Below are 20,022 nucleotides of genomic sequence, written 5' to 3'. Positions count from 1 at the left end.
TTTCTGGGCCATAAAAATTGTGGTTGCTTTGGAGCATATTGAACTAGCTAGGGTTTTTTAGAGGAAAATGAATATTTTTCATTTAAGAAAATACTCCAAAGATTATTTTGGGGTGGATCAGAAGGGAAATGATGATTAGGGAGGGAAATGAATCACTTGGGTGAAAGCCAAGGATACCCAAGTGTTTTAGTCCATATGAAAAGATTCAAAAATTCCAAATTTTAGAATAACTCCAAATGAAAATCAGGCAAATAAGAGGGGGCAAAAACCAGGCTGTCACAATAGCCGCCTGTTGTGATGAAGGAAGAGCTGGCCAACAAGCAGAGGTGGGTTGAGCCAGAACCGCAAGAGCCTCCGGCGAGCGTGGACTTCATCAGAAGCCTCCCCGACGAGATGTTGGTAACCATCATATCCCTCCTCCCCATCAAATCTGGCGTGCGGATAATTGTCCTCTCCCGGCGGTGGCGCCCCTTCTGGCACTCCACCACCCTTGACCTCATAGACAAAGATGAGCTCTACAGCAAGGAGTGCAAACGCTTGGACACATTGTCCCACATCCTCGCCATGCACCCTGGGCCGGTCAGACGCCTTGCCATCGGCAAGTTCCGTTCCAACTGCAAGGCCGAACCCAGGTTTCATGACTGGTTCCTATCACCAGCCCTAGGTCGGCTCGATGAGCTCAGCTTTCATGCTGGACATCCGCGCTCACTGCCGCCATCCGTGCTCCGCCTCGAACCCACGCTGCGCCGCACTATGTTCACGCAGTGCCTTTTCCCCCAGATCGATGCCGCGCTGATACGTCTCCAACGTATCTATAATTTTTTATTGTTCCATGTTATTATATTATCAATCTTGGATGTTTTATATGCATTAAAATGCTATTTTATATCAATTTTTGGACTAACCTATTAACCTAGTGCCCAGTGCCAGTTGTTGTTTTTTCCTTGCTTTTGTCTTTTAAAGAAAATCAATACCAAAGGGAGTCCAAACGGAATAAAACTTTACGATGATTTTTCTTGGACCAGAAGACAACCACGAAGCTTCGGGAGGAGGCCAGAGGAGCCACAAGAGGGCCACAAGCCCTGAGGGCGCGCCCTAGGGGGGTGTGCCCCCAGGCTTGTGGGCCCCTCGGGACTCCCCTAACCCTAATCTTTGCTCCATAAATACCCGAATATTCCCTCTACACCAGAGGGCACACCAAAAATACTCTTCCGCCACCGCAAGCTTCTGTTCTCATGAGATCCCATCTTGGGCCTTTTCCGGCACTCCGTCGGAGGGGGACTCGATCACGGAGGGCTTGTACATCAACCTTGTTGCCCTTCCGATGATGTGTGAGTAGTTTACCACGGACCTACGGGTCCATAGCTAGTAGCTAGATGGCTTCTTCTCTCTCTTTGATCTTCAATACAATGTTCTCCTCAGTGTTTTTGGAGTTCTATTCGAAGTAATCTTATTTTGTGGTGCGTTTGTTGAGATCAGATGAATTTTGGATTTATGATAAGATTATCTATGAATATTATTTGAGTCTTCTCTGAACTCTTTTATCCATGATTAAGATAGCTTTGCGTTTCTCTCTGATCTATTGATCTGTTTTGGCCAACTAGATTGATCTATCTTGCAATGGGAGAGGTGCTTTGTGATGGGTTCAATCTTGCGGTGTCCTCACCCAGTGACAAAAGGGGTAGCGAGGCATGTATTTGTATTGTTGCCATTAAGGATAAAAAGATGGGGTTTATATCATATTTCTTGAGTTTATCCCTCTACATCATGTCATCTTGCTTAAGGCTTTACTTCGTTCTTGTTAACTTAATACACTAGATGCATGCTGGATAGGGGTCGATGTGTGAAGTAATAGTAGTAGATGTGAATTGTTTCGGTCTACTTGTCGCGGACATGATGCCTATATTCATTATCATTGCCTTAGATGTCGTCATAACTATGCGCTTTTCTATCAATTGCTCAACAGTAATTTGGTTACCCACCGTATGTGTTCTTTCAAGAGAGAAGCCTCTAGTGATAACTATGGCCCCCGGGTCTATTTATCATCATATATTTTTAGATCTATTAAACCAAAAATACAAAAATACCTTGCTTCACTTTACTTATATTTACTTTATTTTGAACTTTTACTTATCTTTTATATCTATCTCTATCAGATCTCACTTTTGCTAGTGACCGTGAAGGGATTGACAACCCCTTTTTCGCGTTGTGTGCAAGTGTTTGTTAGTTTGTGCAGGTGCATCTATTGGGGACTTGCTTGTGCCTCATACTGGATTAATACCTTGGTTCTCAACTGAGGGAAATACTTATCTCTACTTTGCTGCATCACCCCTTTCCTCTTCAAGGGAAAAATAAACGCAAGCTCAAGAAGTAGCAGGAAGAATTTCTGGCGCCGTTGCCGAGGAGATTCTACATCAAGCCTACCAAGTACCTATCATAAACTCTCATCTCTTGCACTTACATTATTTTCCATTTGCCTCTCGTTTTCATCTCCCCCACTTCTAAAATGTTTTCAGAAAAACACAAAAATATTTGCCTTTTCGTTTGCCTTTATGTCTTACTTGCATTGTTTGCTTGTTTGCTTGGCATAATTTTGTGTTTATTGAAAATAAAAAATCAAAAAGTTTATTGATCCTCATCCACTTGCTAATATTTTTAAAAGATACAATTATGTTGAACCAATTGCTAGTGAGTTGAGTGCACTAGATTATCTTTATGAAGTTTTGCTTGAAATTCGTGAATCTGAAAATTGTGATGAAATGCTAAAAGAAGAATTATGAAGTGATTCATGATAGCTCCTTGAATGAGAAGCATGATTGCAATGATGTTATTATAAATTCTATTAATGTCAAAATTGTGCTAATAATATGCAAAACCCCAAGCTTGGGGATGCTAGTTTTGATATATCCACTACTTATTGCAATGATCATGATTGGGGTGATTCTTCTTATGATCTTGAAAATTTATTTAAGCCTCATGATGAATGTGTTTGCAATAGTACTGAAAGTGGGTTTGGAAGAGTGTCAACTCTAGGTAATAATGATCCCACTACTTTGGAGAATGATCAATCTTATGACATTTTTGATAAAAGTGGGCTTGGAGAGGCCATGACTTTATTTGATAATAATCCCACTATTTTGGAAGAGTGTCAACTTTGCATGCATGTCGATCATGTAGAGAATATGTTATGTGATAGCTATATTGTTGAATTTGATTATGATCCTACATGTAATTATTATGAGAGAGGAAAATATGGTTGTAGATATTTCATGTTACTAAATTACCTCTCGTTATGTTGAGATTGCTATTGTTTCTTTCTTCTTCCTTGCATATGCTAGTTTTTGCTTGCCTTGATAATTTTTTTGCTTATAAAATGCCTATGCATAGGAAGTATGTTAGACTTAAATATGTTTGTAAAATGTTTTATGATGCTCTCTTTGTGCTTTTATGTGAGCACCATTGAAATCTCAAGCCTATCTTAATGGCTATAAAGAAAGAGCTTGTTGGGAGACAACCAATATTTATTTTTCTGTTTCCTTCTAAATTCACAATATTACTTCTGTAGTAATTTTGTTTGAGTGTTTTAATTAGTGTTTGAGCCAAGTAAGACCTTCCGGATGATCTATGGTGATAGTTGATTTGATTTTGCTGAAAAACAGAAACTTTTGCGCCCAGTAGCAGAATTGTTAAAATTCGCAGGAGCGTGTTCTGATTCTAAATTTTTTACACAAGATTTATATACAAATTGCCTACGCTGTCCTAATTTTTCAGAATTTTTGGAGTCACATAAGTATGAGAACGATTCAGATCTTCGCAGACTGTTCTATTTTGGACAGATTCTATTTTTTATGTGTTGTTTGCTTATTTTGATGAATCTATGGGTAGTATCGGGGGGTATGAACCATGGAGAAGTTGGAATACAGTAGATATAACACCATTATAAATTTAGAATGAGTTCACAACATTACCTAAAGAGGTGATTTGTTTTATTATACTAACGGAGCTTACTAGTTTTCTGTTGAGTTTTGTGTTGTGAAGTTTTCAAGTTTTGGGTAAAGTTTTGATGGACTGTGGAATAAGGAGTGGCAAGAGCCTAAGCTTGGGGATGCCCAAGGCACCCCAAGGAAATATTCAAGGACAACCAATCATCTAAGCTTGGGGATGCCCCGGATGGCATCCCCTCTTTCGTCTTCAATCCATCGGCAAATTTACTTGAGGCTATATTTTTATTCACCACATGATATGTGTTTTGCTTGGAGCGTTTTGTATTATATATATGAGTCTTTGCTTTTTAGTTTGCCACAATCCTCCTTGTTGTACACACCTTTTGAGAGGGACACACATTAATCGTGAATTTATTAGAATACTCTATGTGTTTCACTTATATCTTTTGAGCTAGGCAGTTGCTCTAGTACTTCACTCATATCTTTTTAGAGCACGGCGGTGGTTTCATTTTGTAGAAATTGATGAACTCTCATGCTTCACTTATATTATTTTGAGAGTTTTAAAAATAGTATGGCAATTTGCTTGGGTTATGAATTTAGTCCTAATATGATGGGTATTCAAGAGGGATATAATAAAAACTTTCATCAAGATCATTGAATATATGAGAAGTTTGAGTCCTTGCATTTGTTTTGAGATATAAAGATGGTGATATTAGAGTCATGCTAGTGAGTAATTGTGGATTAGTAAGAATATTTGTGTCAAGGTTTGTGGTTCCCGAAGCATGCATGTATGGTCTACCATCATGCGATGAAGTTAGAGCATGATTTATTTTTGATTGTCTTCCTTATGAGTGGCGGTCGGGGACGAGCGATGGTATTTTCCCTAGGAGCATGCGTATTAGTACTTTGCTTCAATGGCTAATAAACTTTTGCAATAAGTATGTGAGTTCTTTATGACTAATGTTGAGTCCATGGATTATACGCACTCTCACCCATCCACCATTACTAGCCTCTCTTGTACCGCGCAACTTTCACCGGTGCATCGACCCCACCATATACCTTCCTCAAAACAGCCACCATACCTACCTATTATGGCATTTCCATAGCCATTCTGAGATATATTGCCATGCAACTTCCACTGTTCCGTTTTATTATGACACACACCATCATTGTCATATTGTTCTCATATGCATGAGGCATTCATATAGAGTCATATTTGTTCTAGTATCGAGTTGTAATTATTGAGTTGTAAGTAAATAAAAGTGTGATGATCATCATTATTAGAGCATTGTCCCATGTGAGGAAAGGATGATGGAGGCTACGATTCTCCCACAACTAGAGATGAGACTTAGGACTTAAAAAAAGAGGCCAAAGAGCCCAAAATAAAAAAGAGGCCAAAGAGCCCAAAATAAAAAAGAGAAAAGAAAAAAATGAGAGAAAAGACAGAAGGGACAATGTTACTATCCTTTTTCACACTTGTGCTTCAAAGTAGCACCATGTTCTTCATGATAGAGAGCCTCCTATTTTGTCACTTTCATATACTAGTGGGAATTTTTCATTATAGAACTTGGCTTGTATATTCCAATGATGGGCTTCCTCAAATTGCCCTAGGTATTCATGAGCAAGCAAGTTGGATGCACGCCCACTTAGTTTTCTTTTGAGCTTTCATACACTTATAGCTCTAGTGCATCCGTTGCATGGCAATCCTTACTCACTTGCATCGATATCAATTGATGGGCATCTCCATAGCCTATTAATTTGCCGAGTTGATGTGAGACTTTCTCCTTTTTGTCTTCTCCTCACAACCTCCACCATATTCTATTCCACCTATAGTGCTATATCCATGGCTCATGCTCATGTATTGCGTGAAAGTTGAAAAAGCTTGAGAACATTAAAAGTATGAAACAATTGCTTGGCTTGTCATTGGGGTTGTGCATGATAAATACTTTGTGTGATGAAGATAGAGCATGACAAGACTATATAATTTTGTAGGCATAACTTTCTTTAGCCATGATATTTTGAGAAGACATGATTGCTTTATTAGTATGCTTGAAGTATTATTGGTTTTATGTCAATATTAAAAAAAATCAATCTTATGGATCTAAATATTCATGCCGCAATAAGAAAGAATACATTGATAAACATGTTAGGTAGCATTCCACATCAAAATTCTGTTTTTATCATTTATCTACTCGAGGACGAGCGGGAATTAAGCTTGGGGATGCTTGATACGTCTCCAACATATCTATAATGTATGATTGGTCCATGCTATTATATTATCAATATTGGATGTTTTATATGCATTAATATGCTATTTTATATCATTTTTTGGGACTACCCTATTAACCTAGTGCCCAGTGCCTAGTGCTAGTTGTTGTTTTTTCCCTTGTTTTTGTCTTTTACAGAAAATCAATACCAAACGGAGTCCAAATGGAATAAAACTTTATGATGATTTTTCTTGGACCAGAAGACAACAACGAAGCTTCGGGAGGAGGCCAGAGGAGCCACGAGAGGGCCACAAGCCCTGAGGGCGCGCCCCCCAGGCTTGTGGGCCCCACGGGACTCCCCTAACCCTACCTTTGCTCCATAAATACCCAAATATTCCCTCTACATCAGAGGGCACACCAAAAATACTTTTCCGCCGCCGCAAGCTTCTATTCTCGTGAGATCCCATCTTGGGGCCTTTTCCGGCACTCCCTCGGAGGGGGATTCGATCACAGAAGGCTTGTACATCAACCTTGCTGCCCCTCCGATGATGTGTGAGTAGTTTACCATAGACCTACGGGTCCATAGCTAGTAGCTATATGGCTTCTTCTCTCTCTTTGATCTTCAATACAATGTTCTTGGAGTTCTATTCGATGTAATCTTCTTTCACGGTGCGTTTGTTGAGATCCGATGAATTATGGATTTATGATCAGATTATATATGAATATTACTTGAGTCTTCTCTGAACTCTTTTATGCATGATTAAGATAGCTTTGTATTTCTCTCTGATCTATTGATTTGGTTTGGCCAACTAGATTGATCTATCTTGCAATGGGAGAGGTGCTTTGTGATGGATTCAATCTTGCGATGTCCTCACCCAGTGACTGAAGGGGTAGCGAGGCACATATTTGTATTGTTTCCATTAAGGATAAAAAGATGGGGTTTATATCATATTGCTTGAGTTTATCCCTCTACATCATGTCATCTTGCTTAAGGCGTTACTCCGTTCTTGTTAACTTAATACACTAGATGCATGCTGGCTAGCGGTCGATGAGTGGAGTAATAGTAGTAGATGCAGAATATTTTCGGTCTACTTGCCACGGGCGTGATCCCTATATTCATGATCATTGCCTTAGATGTCGACATAACTATGCGCTTTTCTATCAATTGCTCAACAGTAATTTCTTTACCCACCGTATGTGTTCTTTCAAGAGAGAAGCCTCTAGTGAAAACTATGGCCCCCGGTTCTATTTATCATCATATATTTTCAGATCTATAAAACTAAAAATACACAATTACCTTGCTGCACTTTATTTATATTTACTTTATTTTGCACTTTTACTTATCTTTTATATCTATCTTTATCAGATCTCACTTTTGCTAGTGACCGTGGAGGGATTGACAACCCCTTTTTCGCGTTGTGTGCAAGTGTTTGTTAGTTTGTGCAGGTGCATCTATTGGGGACTTGCTCATGCCTCCTACTAGATTGATATTTTGGTTCTTTACTGAGGGAAATACTTATCTCTACTTTGCTGCCTCACCCTTTCCTCTTCAAGGGAAAAATCAGCGCAAGCTCAAGAAGTAGCACACGCCCTCTCTTCATCTCCCTAAACTAAAGCACCTCGAGCTCATGGGTGTCCACATCTTGAAGGAGGATTTGGAGTGCCTGTTGGCGGCTGTACAGCGCTCGAGTACCTTCGTCTTCAGGTGATGGATGGGTTCAGTAGCCTCCACATCGCCTCGACGAATGTCTGCACAATTTATGTGCATTGTTGGTGCCGCAATAGGCTGTCAGTTGAGGTGTTTCACGATATGGTCATTGAGAATGCGTCTTTCCTCGAGAGATTGTTTGTACTTGATAAAGTAGGTCCAACAAGAATCAGGGTCATTGACGCACCGAAATTGACAGTGTTGGGCATTTCGTGTGCTGAATTCTCCAAACTTGTTACTAGATCATTATTTGTTCAGGTACAACAGTCTTCTTCCTCTCCTTTTTATTATTGGACATCATATTTTATCTATTTTGTTGATCTATGTTCGGCTGTCATCTAGAAAATGATTCCCACAAGCATGACCCATCTCTGTGCACAGTGAAGATCTTGGCTCTACAATCAGTCAGCCCCGATCTAGATGAAGTTGTTAGATCCCTTAAATGCTTTATGTGCACGGAGAAGCTATACATCGAGGTGATGTTCCTTTCCTATTAATTGTTAACCACAACGGAGTTCAATTTGTTGTTACTTTTACCCATGATTACGATGACAAACATAGTATGATTTCTAAAGGAAATTTCGAGGATTTCAATACATATATTTTTTGAGATGTTAATCTTGAACGATTTAAGATGGCATGTCACTCTATTCGTGTATTTTAGACATCGTACAAATCAAAGAGGCCCGAAGTGTTTGAATATGTAGCTAGGAAATAATATGTTGTCTTTGTTTGCAGATACAAACATGCCCGAAAGTTGAAAATGTGGCGCAATACAACAGTCCCATTGAATGCCTTGATCTTCATCTCATAGGAATTACTTTGAACGAGTACCGAGGCAGCACACCAGAGATTAAATTCGTCAGGTTCTTTGTTCAGAAAGCAAGGGTGCTCAAGGTAATGAGGTTTGCCCTATATTTAGTGTGCAGAAGTGAATGGTTTGCTAAAGAGCGCAGGCATCTATAGCTGAATGGAAAAGGCTCTACAGAAGCTGAATTTCAGTTTCTAACTTCATATGATAGATTGTTCTGAAGTCACTGTATCAAGCCGCTATATGACTTCTCGGTGGCTGATACTTTCGCAGATATAATCATGAAACCGATTCTGAAGAAGATAAATTTGATTCTAAGAACAGTCTGAACTTTGTAATCTTTGAATTTGGCCCTTGTAATGCTGGAATTTGAACCTTGCAATATTTCTGGTATTTGTGATATAGCGTAATTGGATGTTTAATTTGGTTATGCAATCATGTCCTATTATAAGGATATATGTTGTTTTTTTGTAGACAGAGCATATATGTTGTGCGGACAGAGTAAATCACATCGCACATGGGCTAAACTAGGGAACCGTCGGTGATGATTTCATTAATCACCGACAATTATATACCAGCAAGCATTCGCCCACAATGCACACGGCTTATTAGCAGGAATCGTCTGTATTGTTATCAGTCTTCCCACACATTTCTGATTACTGACCTGTTTGCCGCGTATCACACACATCTTGTTAAGTTGAGCGTTTCTATTGGCTTGGCTCATCTTAAACAGCTCATCCGAGTGAACTATATGTCATCTATCGCACACACTTTGATCTAGCTGATCATTTATGTTGTGTTGCCTAATCACAAACAGTTCATCCCAGTGAACTGTATGTCGTATATCGCACACACACCATCATTTGGTTGACCATTTCTATTGTTATGCTCATCACAAACAGTTCATATGGATCAATTGTATGCCACGTATCGCACACGCAACTCTAATCTAAATCGTGCTTAATGTCTCCGCCATCGCACACGGCTCGTCTTATTGGTGACGCTTTTATTAGAACACCATTTGTGATTTATGCATCGCACACAGTTTCGTCGAAGGTTCTTTGATTCATGTGTCGTGTTAGCATCATCCTGTAGTTGTGGTTGCAAAAATTCGCAAGGGGCACGCACCTACGAAAACGCCTGTTACCGTCCATCTGTGTCGTGATCCATGTACATGTTTGGAAAGTAAATGGTTAAAACATGGATGAAAATTGTTAACTCTCTGAATATGAAACGGTATATGTGTTTATTCTGTGCAACTATTGTTGTTTGCCAATCTGTATCCTACTCCCCCGTCCTGTTATGAAGCCTGTTCCATGGGTTCCTAACATTGTCCGTCTTCTTCTTTCTTCATCTCTGCCATATTCTTATGCTATTTTAGTTCTGTTTTCCCCTTTTCTTTATCTTACTTCCCCTTCTGTCCAATGCTTTCGTTTACATGATCTCCGTTCATCCATTCGTGTTGTCCTATGTGGTGTTTGTTCGATGCATTGTTTTTCCCATGCAAAATCGCTAATGTTCTTTTCCAACTTTTTATGTTCTTTTGCCTCAAATATGTATCCTTCTATTCTTCAATACTTGCATCCTTCTACTGTCAAATATTGATTTGTGAAAACAGTTCGATATGATAGTTATAATTTTGCCCTAGCAGATATGATTTCAATTAAGTTCTTCAAAGTGCACCACTTTTTGTATTATTTGATTTCATTTTCATTGCTAACATGTTTTTCTTGTACGATAGGGATACCTTTCATAATGAAACTTACTGTGTGCATTCAACTTTTGCTCTTGGAACTTGTGCTTATTCTGCTGGATCATTTTCTGGCAATTTATTGCTACGCACGGGCAACAAGTCGGAAAGCCAACTTACCTAACATTAATATTTCTGGTGCGCAGACCGCAGACACCTCATCTTTTTCTCGCTCCTCTTTCCCCATCGTCTTCTTACCTTCTAGTCCCATCGTCCAGATCTTCTTTGTTCATAGTTTCATCGGACGTTGCTGTGAAGGCTTGCCGGATGTCGGTAGCAAAACCCATGGACGAGAACTATGCCATCATGACATGGTTGTGGTCGACGTTGCTGTGGCCAGAAGAGCCACGAAAAAACTGGCATTCGGTCTCAATGCAGTTGATGTGAAGGTAAATCACCATGTATACTTCTTAATCTCCTCCAAAGCAGCTCCGACTACTTTTTCTGTCTAAATTACTTGTTTCCATTTTGTAGTGCCATGTTTGCAACGACGGCAGAGCCTTGTGCCACGAGGACACAATTTTGAAGAACAAATGCTTCTCTCTCTTTTGCAATTTGGTTGCAAAGAAAGAGCGACAAGTGTCAACAAAATGTTTGATTTCTGATTTAATTTTTAGTTGTTAGCTCATCATAAGTTCGCTTATGGACTGAACAAAATGTATAGATCCAACAGTCTTTCGATCGTCTCTGTTTATTTGATCATCTTTCCAAAATTTCAGTTATATGAAGTGTTGTTTAAATGTACGCAGATTTCATACAAATTCAAACCTAGGCACTCATACCAATCTTTTACCTACTGCTGGACCATGACCTAAGCGTACATAACTTTTGTTTGGGTACCAATTTTGACACTTCTTACATTTTAATTTTAAGCCTACACGTCGTTGTCTGAAATATAGTCTTTAAAGAAAATAATATCAACAACATACAATCTTCTTTTCTTAAGAATATCACCTCATAATTATGTTTGACAATTGTTATTTATTTACTTGCATTTTCCTGTATAATGCCCTGCTTTCCAAGGAATGATTCCTTATGTTTGTACCACCTGCATTTCTGTCACAATTCCTCTCCCATACCACAACCACATTTAACCTACTACTGGATCACAATGTATCTTTAATTTTTCATGTTCTATGACATGACACTTCTTATATTTGAATATTCACCCTACATATCATTCTCTGTAATACATTATTTAAACAATAATATCAACAACGTACAGTCTTGTTTTCATACAAATATTCACTTTATAATTTTCTCTGACAATACTTATTTTTTTACTTCCATTTTTCTCGGGTCATCCCTTGCTTTTCTAGGAATGATTTTTTAAAAAGATCGACATTAGAAGAGCCACTTCAGTTCAAATTTCATTTTTTATTGAAACAAAACAAGGACTCATTTTTTTATTCAATGCCATCAATACTGAAGAAAAAGCTTAATTGACTGACAACAACTATAGACCGTTCTTATATGTGTACTACCTCCATCATGGATTTATTGAGGAGATACACATCAATTTATGTCCCAACCAAGTTGAATCCTTAAATGTCCAACTGCCGACTCATCCTAGTTTTCATCCATGTATGTATCTACCACACTTCAGTCCAATTTTTTTCTGTTATAGTTGCAGATTTTTATTTAGTATACTTGTACTTGTACACCATTATTTCCTCATCACACTCCAATTTGAACTTACTGTCTAACTAACGTTTCTCATATATATGTCCTAGCTTATTCCAAACGGAATTCAACACAGAAAGAAATCGTCAGGAACATTGATACTATATATACCTCAGATAATATGTGGATACACATGGGCCGTGCAATTAAATTTATTAAGCATATCAACCGCTTTCGAAGCAAATGCGGTATTCAGAATGTGGATCATGTGTACACTCCACTACTACACCATTCGACAAAGTCTAACATCAACAAAAAAAACATCTGGAAATATTTATATTCGGTACTCCTCCGGTCCTTTTTAGTCTACATATAAGTTTTGTTAAAAGTCAAAGTATCTCTACTTTGACCGAACATGTAGAAAAAAGTATCAACATTCACAATGTTGAATCAATGTTATTAGATTCATCATGAAATGTAGTTTCATAGTATATATTAATTGGTTTTGTAGTTGTTGATAGTTTTTAATATAAATTTGGTTAAACTTTGTAATGTCTTACTTGAAAAAAATCTAATACGTGGAGTAAAAAAGGACCGGGGGGAGTATCTTTTTTTTTCAAAACAGTGCCTTGCACTATATATGGTACTTCCTTTCTTACAATATTTTTCTTGTAACAACAATTGCTAATACATGTGCTGCCTAGGCTGAATCATCAAATATTTTCAATAAGGATTCTTGTAGAGCCCGACATTGACTTCACATCTGCATACTGTCACGACCCACCTTTTCGGGCATACTGTCTTCGAGTGTCTCTATGCCAACCCCTGAATTGAATCATCGGCATACACAATATCAATGTTGTATCATACACCAATGCGTCCTTTATTACATCGCATGATCCAGAAAGCAAATAGTCTTAAAGACTCTAGCCACAGGCTAGTCAAATGCATAGTCTTACAATAAGCAAACAGAGTTCATAACATGCGAAATGAAGGCAAATCTAAGGTAGACATCTTGGTAAGCTCCATCAACACCACGAGGAAGCATGTTGAGTGGAGGCACGAAACCCTACGTAAGTCACTCCTCATAATATTCACCTGCAACATGATACGTTGCAACCACTAGGGTCAATACTTTGAATGTATTGCCAAGTCCACAGTTCATTGGGATCCTGATCACTTACATGCACTTTGGCTGGTGGGGGTTCAATGCTCTTTGCAGAAAATATAGATCAATACTTTGAATGTATTGTCAACTCCACAGTTCATTGGGATCCTGATCACTTACATGCACTTTGGTTGGTGGGGGTTCGAGGCTCTTTGCAGAAAATATAGTTTTTGCCCTATTATTTTAGTAGTGGTCTACTCTAATAGTATTATGACACTTCCGGTACAGCCCGGACGTAGTCTATGGGCACTTCCGGTACACCCCGGTCGTGGTCCAAAATATGCATTTGAGCATGTGGACTCCTGCCTCACACAGTTATCCCAAGCCTTTCTCCAGAGACCCTGGTGAAAGGATCGATATGGTTGACTAGAGGGGGGTGAATAGGCAACTACCAAATTTTATCTCCTTTTAGCAAATTAGGCTTGGTAATGAAATAGGTTGTCTAGATATGCAACTAGGTGGACAACCTATATGACAAGCAGAACGTATGTCTCACACCATACAAGCAAAGTTGCAAGTAAGAGCATGTGAGCGTGAAGATAAAAGAGGAGGGGAAGAGGTATATATAGTCCTAGCCACAAAGTGGGAGGGGACAGAGATACATGGGCCTCTGGCCCGACTCTGCGTGCAGGCAGGCACCGGATGTCTGGGCTTGGGGCGGATGTGTGGCTCTTCGCAACGCGCGGATGTCCGGCCAAGCGATGGATGATCTTCTGTTGCGCTTGGGTGCCTCTCCTCCTGATTTTCGGGAGGGAGGTCGGATGTCCGGGCGGTGGTGTGGCGTTGGATGTCCGGCCACTGATACTCTTCGGGCCTCTGTTGGTGCAGCCCTTCTTGGCTACTGATGAGGACATGACTACCTTGGATACAACTAAAAATATTTCATACATGCATATTTGTGAGGTGACTTCTAATACAAACTATTCAATAATTTATTTATGTTATCCAGGACAGAAGTACTTCACCTCCTTTTGTTCCATGCCTAATTGCAGAACTACCGGACACGTGTACAATCCACATATGAATATAAGGGGAAAAGAAAGTTTAGGTGTTGTTCAAGAAGTTCTCTCACTTCACTTTGAGACCAAGAGAAGGTAGAGTCCAAGTCTCTCACGTTCTGGACTTGGATTAGGACTGCACAGACATACCTGACTCAAAACGCCAAGAACTTTTGCATCCGGACTCCGAATTGGGTGATTCTTTTTTTTGTTGGAAAGTTTATTTCGTGCACTTTCCAACCCAATTGGATTCACCTTCAAATTCATCTGGAGCATGGAGATATTTTCAAAACAACCTACGCTGCAGCAGAGTCCGAATCAAACTACAAGTCCAAAGGTGTTGCATCACCTCCACTTGGGCCCGTGGGCCTTGTATGACCTAGGGTTAGTTTTAGGCTGCCTTGACACGTCCTCCCACCTCCTTGGCTGCCACCCCTTGCTCCTATATAAGTAGATCAATCTAGTAGCTTTTTGCTTGGGATTTGTTTAGTTAAAAGTTAGCCATTGCAACTTCATGTACTTCATTTATGTCCAACGACCAGACCAAGACCGGTTTCAGATCCCCACTTTATCAATACTTCATATATATTCGCAACATTTAGATTGCTTTATCATATTCTTGCTTGTTCTTTGATTGCATGCAGGAATAGACCTTCGTGGTTAGGTTGATCGTGCTTCCGGCATCGTCAGTAACCTCCAAGAGATTGGTTTAGTGATTGCTAAGGCACAACACCGTGCACATTTGTAGTCGGATCGTCAAAGTCGTCTCCACCAAATTAATAGTTATCATCTCATCGAAAGATCGGGACCCTCGCCTCTATCAAGTGGTATCATTATCCCTTCCACTGTCCATCACCTCCATCCATCAATTTCCACCACGTGCCACCCACCGTTCATTGTCATGATCATAGTTGAGGTCGTTCGCATCTTCGCTTGATCCAATCTGCATCTTATCTAGTTTGTTTTGGAAAGAGAGAGAGAAAAATAAAGACAGAGGAAAAAAGTAAAAAAAAAAAAGAGGAAAAAAGAAAAAAGTGTGAGGAAAAAAGAGAGAAGAAAAAAAACTAATTTTGGATCTACCTAGACCCAATCTCGTACCTGAATTCTGATTGGAATCTATTTTATGCACTATTCAGTAAAACAGGCATTTCTTCCTCATACGAAGTCTGTTTTGGCTCCACAAGTACTCAAATTCAAGCTATCGATGAGCCACATCTGAATAGTTCATAAAGCTAGTTCATTATTTTGACTTCCAAATCGGCTTCTAAATAGGACTTTTTGCCCTCCGAAGTTCGTGAACACAATTTCTCGCTATTTTTCAGGCCAGTTCTAGAATTTTTCGACTCCTTGTACGAACTCGGAATTGAGTGATCCTTAAAGCATTGAAAAGCTTGAGTTAGTACCATTCTTGAGAAAAAATATCAAAAAATTGGCACAGACTTTTCCAGAGGAAAGTTGGAGAGAGAGTTTTTGGTATATATCCTGCTTCGCGATTGTTTCTCATCATTATCTTCACTGCCATTGTGATCTTCACTTATATCTTGTTGTCCACAGCTACTTCATATCCTTTATTGCTACTAGTTGTTCTACGTCGTGACCCCATTTGTATTCTAGGCTCACATCTTTAGTCGGGTCTAGCATAGGACCAACACAGTACCGTTCCTGAGCGTTTATTCAACATTGCACCTCTGAATTGATTATTGCTAATCTTTTGCTACCATATATTTAAGCCTTCCAAGCTCCACATATTTCTACACCGTGTATACGTATGTTTCCCTGGAAATCACTTTACTCAATCTCCGGAGTTATTTGGCACCGCTGGTTGCCTGTCACCACCTACTGCATGGTAAGAACTTGTAAAATATTGATATTTGCTCTACTATGAGTGCTTTACCACCACATCCTAGTAGTTCATAGGAACATTATTCTCGAATTTTATTTCTTGTTTCTGCTAATCATGACAGGTTCCGGATATAGAAGTTATTGGACGACGGACACGTCTTCACCACCACGAGAGGTGTGACAGCACACACAAGCATATGGTTAGGTTATCTCTTTACCGCAATTTAAGGGTAGATTTAATCCTGCTATTTATCTTGCTTGGGAGCTTGAGGTAGAACAAATTTTTGCTAGCCATGATTCTTCTGAACTTGAGAAAGTATGAGTTGCCACTCCAGAATTTACTGGTTTTGCTTCTGTTTGGTGGAGTATGTATCATACGAAAAATATTGATAATCAACCCACAAGTTGGAAAGATTTGCAAGTTGTAATGAGAAAACAATTTTTTCCTCCTTACTATCATCGTGAATTGCTTCGCAAATTGGACAATCAAAACAAGGCAGTAACACTGCTCATGCTTATTACCAAGAGTTCAAATCTTATAAGCATCACTTTGACATAGAAGAATCCGGGGATGATGCAAATAATAGATTTTTTTTCATGGTTTGAACCATGACATTCGTGCAAGATTTCAGTATATTCCTCGTTGCATTACTGGTATGTATGTTTTTGCGTGTACCTTTGAGAGACAAATGCAGGAAGATGCGTTGGGAGACTACGACAACTACTATTTCAGTTCATTCTCAGCACCACTGGTTCTATCCTCCCTCGATGCACCTGCTAGAATGGTCACACCTCAGATTGTGAGCACGACATCGCCTCAAGTCTATGGTACATACCATCATCCGTACCTACATGATCTGAGTCATTGCGACAAAGGTAACACTATAGGTATTGATGACATAACTTCACATGGGGATGATGAATGCCTAGTTGACTTGAATACATCATGTGTTGAGTTACCTATTGATTTGAGCACAACACCTATTTTAGTGAATCGTACTACTGTTATTAACGTGTCATGTGATCAAACGACTGAACTATCAACAATTTTGAGTGCAACCATTGAATTAACTGTTGATGCGAAAGAACCATGTGAATCAAGAAATAAATCAGATTTGGATTAAATATGTTTGAAGATAATTGTGCCAATATTTAACCATTTTTATATGACCTCTAATCTTATTGATGATTCTGTGTCAAATAACTTGTTGCATGTTTGCTTATTTAAGCATGTTGTAGCATCTAAATCTGAAACAATTAAAGTTTATTCACCAATGTTGGGATGGTTTAATGATGAGAATTGCTAACCTTTTGATATGAATAAGAGCTTCACTTATATGTGTAAACTGAGTTACAATATATTCATGCCTTTGACTTCTTGGGATAATATTTTGGCTTTATATTTCATGACTTTTGAAGAGTGCTCTTGTCTAAATGTGTCGCATGTGCCACTACTGAGATCAATAAAATGGATGACATATACATATACAATGTGTACACCTTGTCTCTTTTGTTAGCCACATTTCAGATTAAGCAATGCCGAGGACGACTTTTTTTTCAAGAAGGGGAGGATGATGAGGACATGACTACCTTGGATACACCAAAAATATTGCATACATGCATATTTATGAGGTGATTTCTAACACAAACTATTCAATAATTTATTTATGTTATTCACGACAAAAGTACTTCACCTCCTTTTATTTCATGCCTTGCAAAACTACCGGAAACTTGTACAATCCACATATGAAGATGAGGGAAAAAGAAACGTTTAGGTGGTGTTCAAGGAGTTCTCTCATGTCACTTATAACCCAAGAGAAGATAGAGTCCAAGTCTCTCACGTTCTGGACTCAGATTCAGACTGCTCACACATACCTGACTCAAAATGTCAGGACTTTTGCATCCGGACATAGAATTGGGTGATTCTTTTTTTTTGTTGGAAAGTTTATTTCATGCACTTTCCAACCCAATTGGATTAACCTTCAAATTCGTCCAGAGCATGGAGATATTGACGAAACAATCTGACACTGCAGTAGAATCCGAATCAAACTACAAGTGTAAAGGTGTTGCATCACCTCCACTTGGGCCCATGGGCCTTGTACGACCTAGGGTTAGTTTTAAGCTTCCTTGGGACGTCCTGCCACCTCCTTGGACTCCACCCCTTGCTCCTATATAAGTTGATCAATCTAGTAGTTTTTTGCTTAGGATTTGTTTAGTTAAAAGTTAGCCATTGCAACTTCATGTACTTCGTTTGTGTCAAACGACCAAGACAAGACCACTTTCGGATCCCCACTTTATCAATACTTCATATATATTCGCAATATTCAGATTGCTTTATCATATTCTTGCTTGTTCTTTGATTGCATGTAGGAATAGACCTTCGTGGTCAGGCTGATCGTGCTTCCGGCATCGTCAGTAACCTCTGAGGGATTGGTTTAGCAATTGCTAAGGTGCGACATCGTGCACGTTTGTAGTCGAATCGTCAAAGTCGTCTCCACCAAATTGATAGTTATCATCTCATCGAAAGATCGGGACCCTCGCCTCTATCAGCTACAGAAGCGTCGGATGTCCATCCCTTGGCCCGGATGTTCGACCACTGTAACTTCAGCAGCTCCGTCTTCTTCCGTCTCCGCTTCCATGCTTCCCTCGTGGATGGTATAGTTGTTCCTTGGTGCTTGCACTCCTCCTCATCATCCGAGAAGCTCCGGTAATACCTATGCATGCACATGAGCGGAGTGTCAAGTAGTATACTATCCTCGAAGGGGTCAAGTGAACATGTGTAAAGGAGATGATTCACCTTTATGTATGTGAAGTACCTGTCGCACATGTCACTTGCCAAACGGACTCTTGACATGGTGGTGTCCATAGGATGCTCCGCATCACCTGGTCCTTTCTATCAATCTAGGGTGAACCTCAAGATTCGCCACATATCCTTCGGGAATAACTTCCATCTCAACTCCTTGAATGCCTTACACAACTCGGGTGGCAATTCTCAGGCTGTCAAGCCATTCGTGTAGACTTTACGACTAAGCATATCAGCTAGTACATTTGCCTTGCCATGGTGGTACTTCAATTTCATGGTATTATCCTTAAGTAACTCCAACCATCTTCTATGTCTCATGTTCAACTCCTTTTGTGTAAAATTGTACTTCTGACTCTTGTGATCAGTGAACACGTCACAGGCCTTGCCTAAAAGATACTGCCTCCACTACTTCAAGGCATGGACTATCGACACCAATTCCAAGTCGTGGGGCGGCTAGTTCACCTCGTGCTTATTTAACTACCTTGAGGTGTAGACCGCTAATCTTCCTTCCAGCATCAGAACACATCCCAGTCACTGGTGCGAAGCATTACAGTAGACTTGAAAGGCTTCCCAATGTTAGGTAGGCACAAAACAGGTGCGGTCACCAATATCTACTTCAACTCCTGGAAACTTTCTTCACAAGCTTCCGCCCAACAAAACTTCTTCTCCTTCTTAAGTACCTCGATCATGGGTTTAGGTATCTTCGAGAAGTTCTTGATGAATTTATGTTAATAACCAGACATCCCGAGAAAGCTATGGATCTCGCCCACATTTTTGGGTGCCACCCAATCGTTCCTGCTGACACCTTGGACTGATACACTAGCAATCCTTCTCCCGATATGACATGACCTAGGAATCCCACCTCTCTTGGCTAGAACTCACATTTGCTGAATTTGGCATAAAGCTGGTGTTCCCTCAATTTCTGCAGAACCAACCTTAGATGCTCTGCGTGCTCCTCCTCATTCCTTGAGTATATCAGAATGTTGTCAATAAATATGACCACAAATTTGTCCAAATACTCCATGAATACCTTGTTCATCATGTTCATGAAGTATCCAGGAGTGTTTGTCAGTCCAAAGGACATGACCGTGTATTCATACAGACCATACCTCATGGCGAAAGTCGTCTTAGGTATGTCCACTTCTTGTATCTTGAGCTGGAAATAACC

At 39.6% G+C, this 20,022-nt stretch overlaps 1 protein-coding gene across 1 annotated transcript; it reads left to right on the top strand.

Moving 5' to 3' along the window:
- The first annotated feature begins 297 nt into the window (after positions 1–297).
- On the top strand, positions 298–19,311 carry LOC109770879 (putative F-box/FBD/LRR-repeat protein At5g52460). The gene is made up of 2 exons (XM_020329594.1): positions 298–808; positions 19,220–19,311. The coding sequence occupies exons 1-2, from the start codon at positions 298–300 to the stop codon at positions 19,309–19,311; spliced, it is 603 nt and encodes a 200-aa protein (XP_020185183.1).
- The last annotated feature ends 711 nt before the right edge of the window (positions 19,312–20,022 follow it).

This window comes from Aegilops tauschii, chromosome 1, assembly GCF_002575655.3.
Source record: "Aegilops tauschii subsp. strangulata cultivar AL8/78 chromosome 1, Aet v6.0, whole genome shotgun sequence".
Classification (NCBI taxonomy): Eukaryota; Viridiplantae; Streptophyta; class Magnoliopsida; order Poales; family Poaceae; genus Aegilops; species Aegilops tauschii.
Note: the sequence above shows the minus strand (reverse complement) of the source record. Positions and strands in the feature narration are given on the sequence as shown.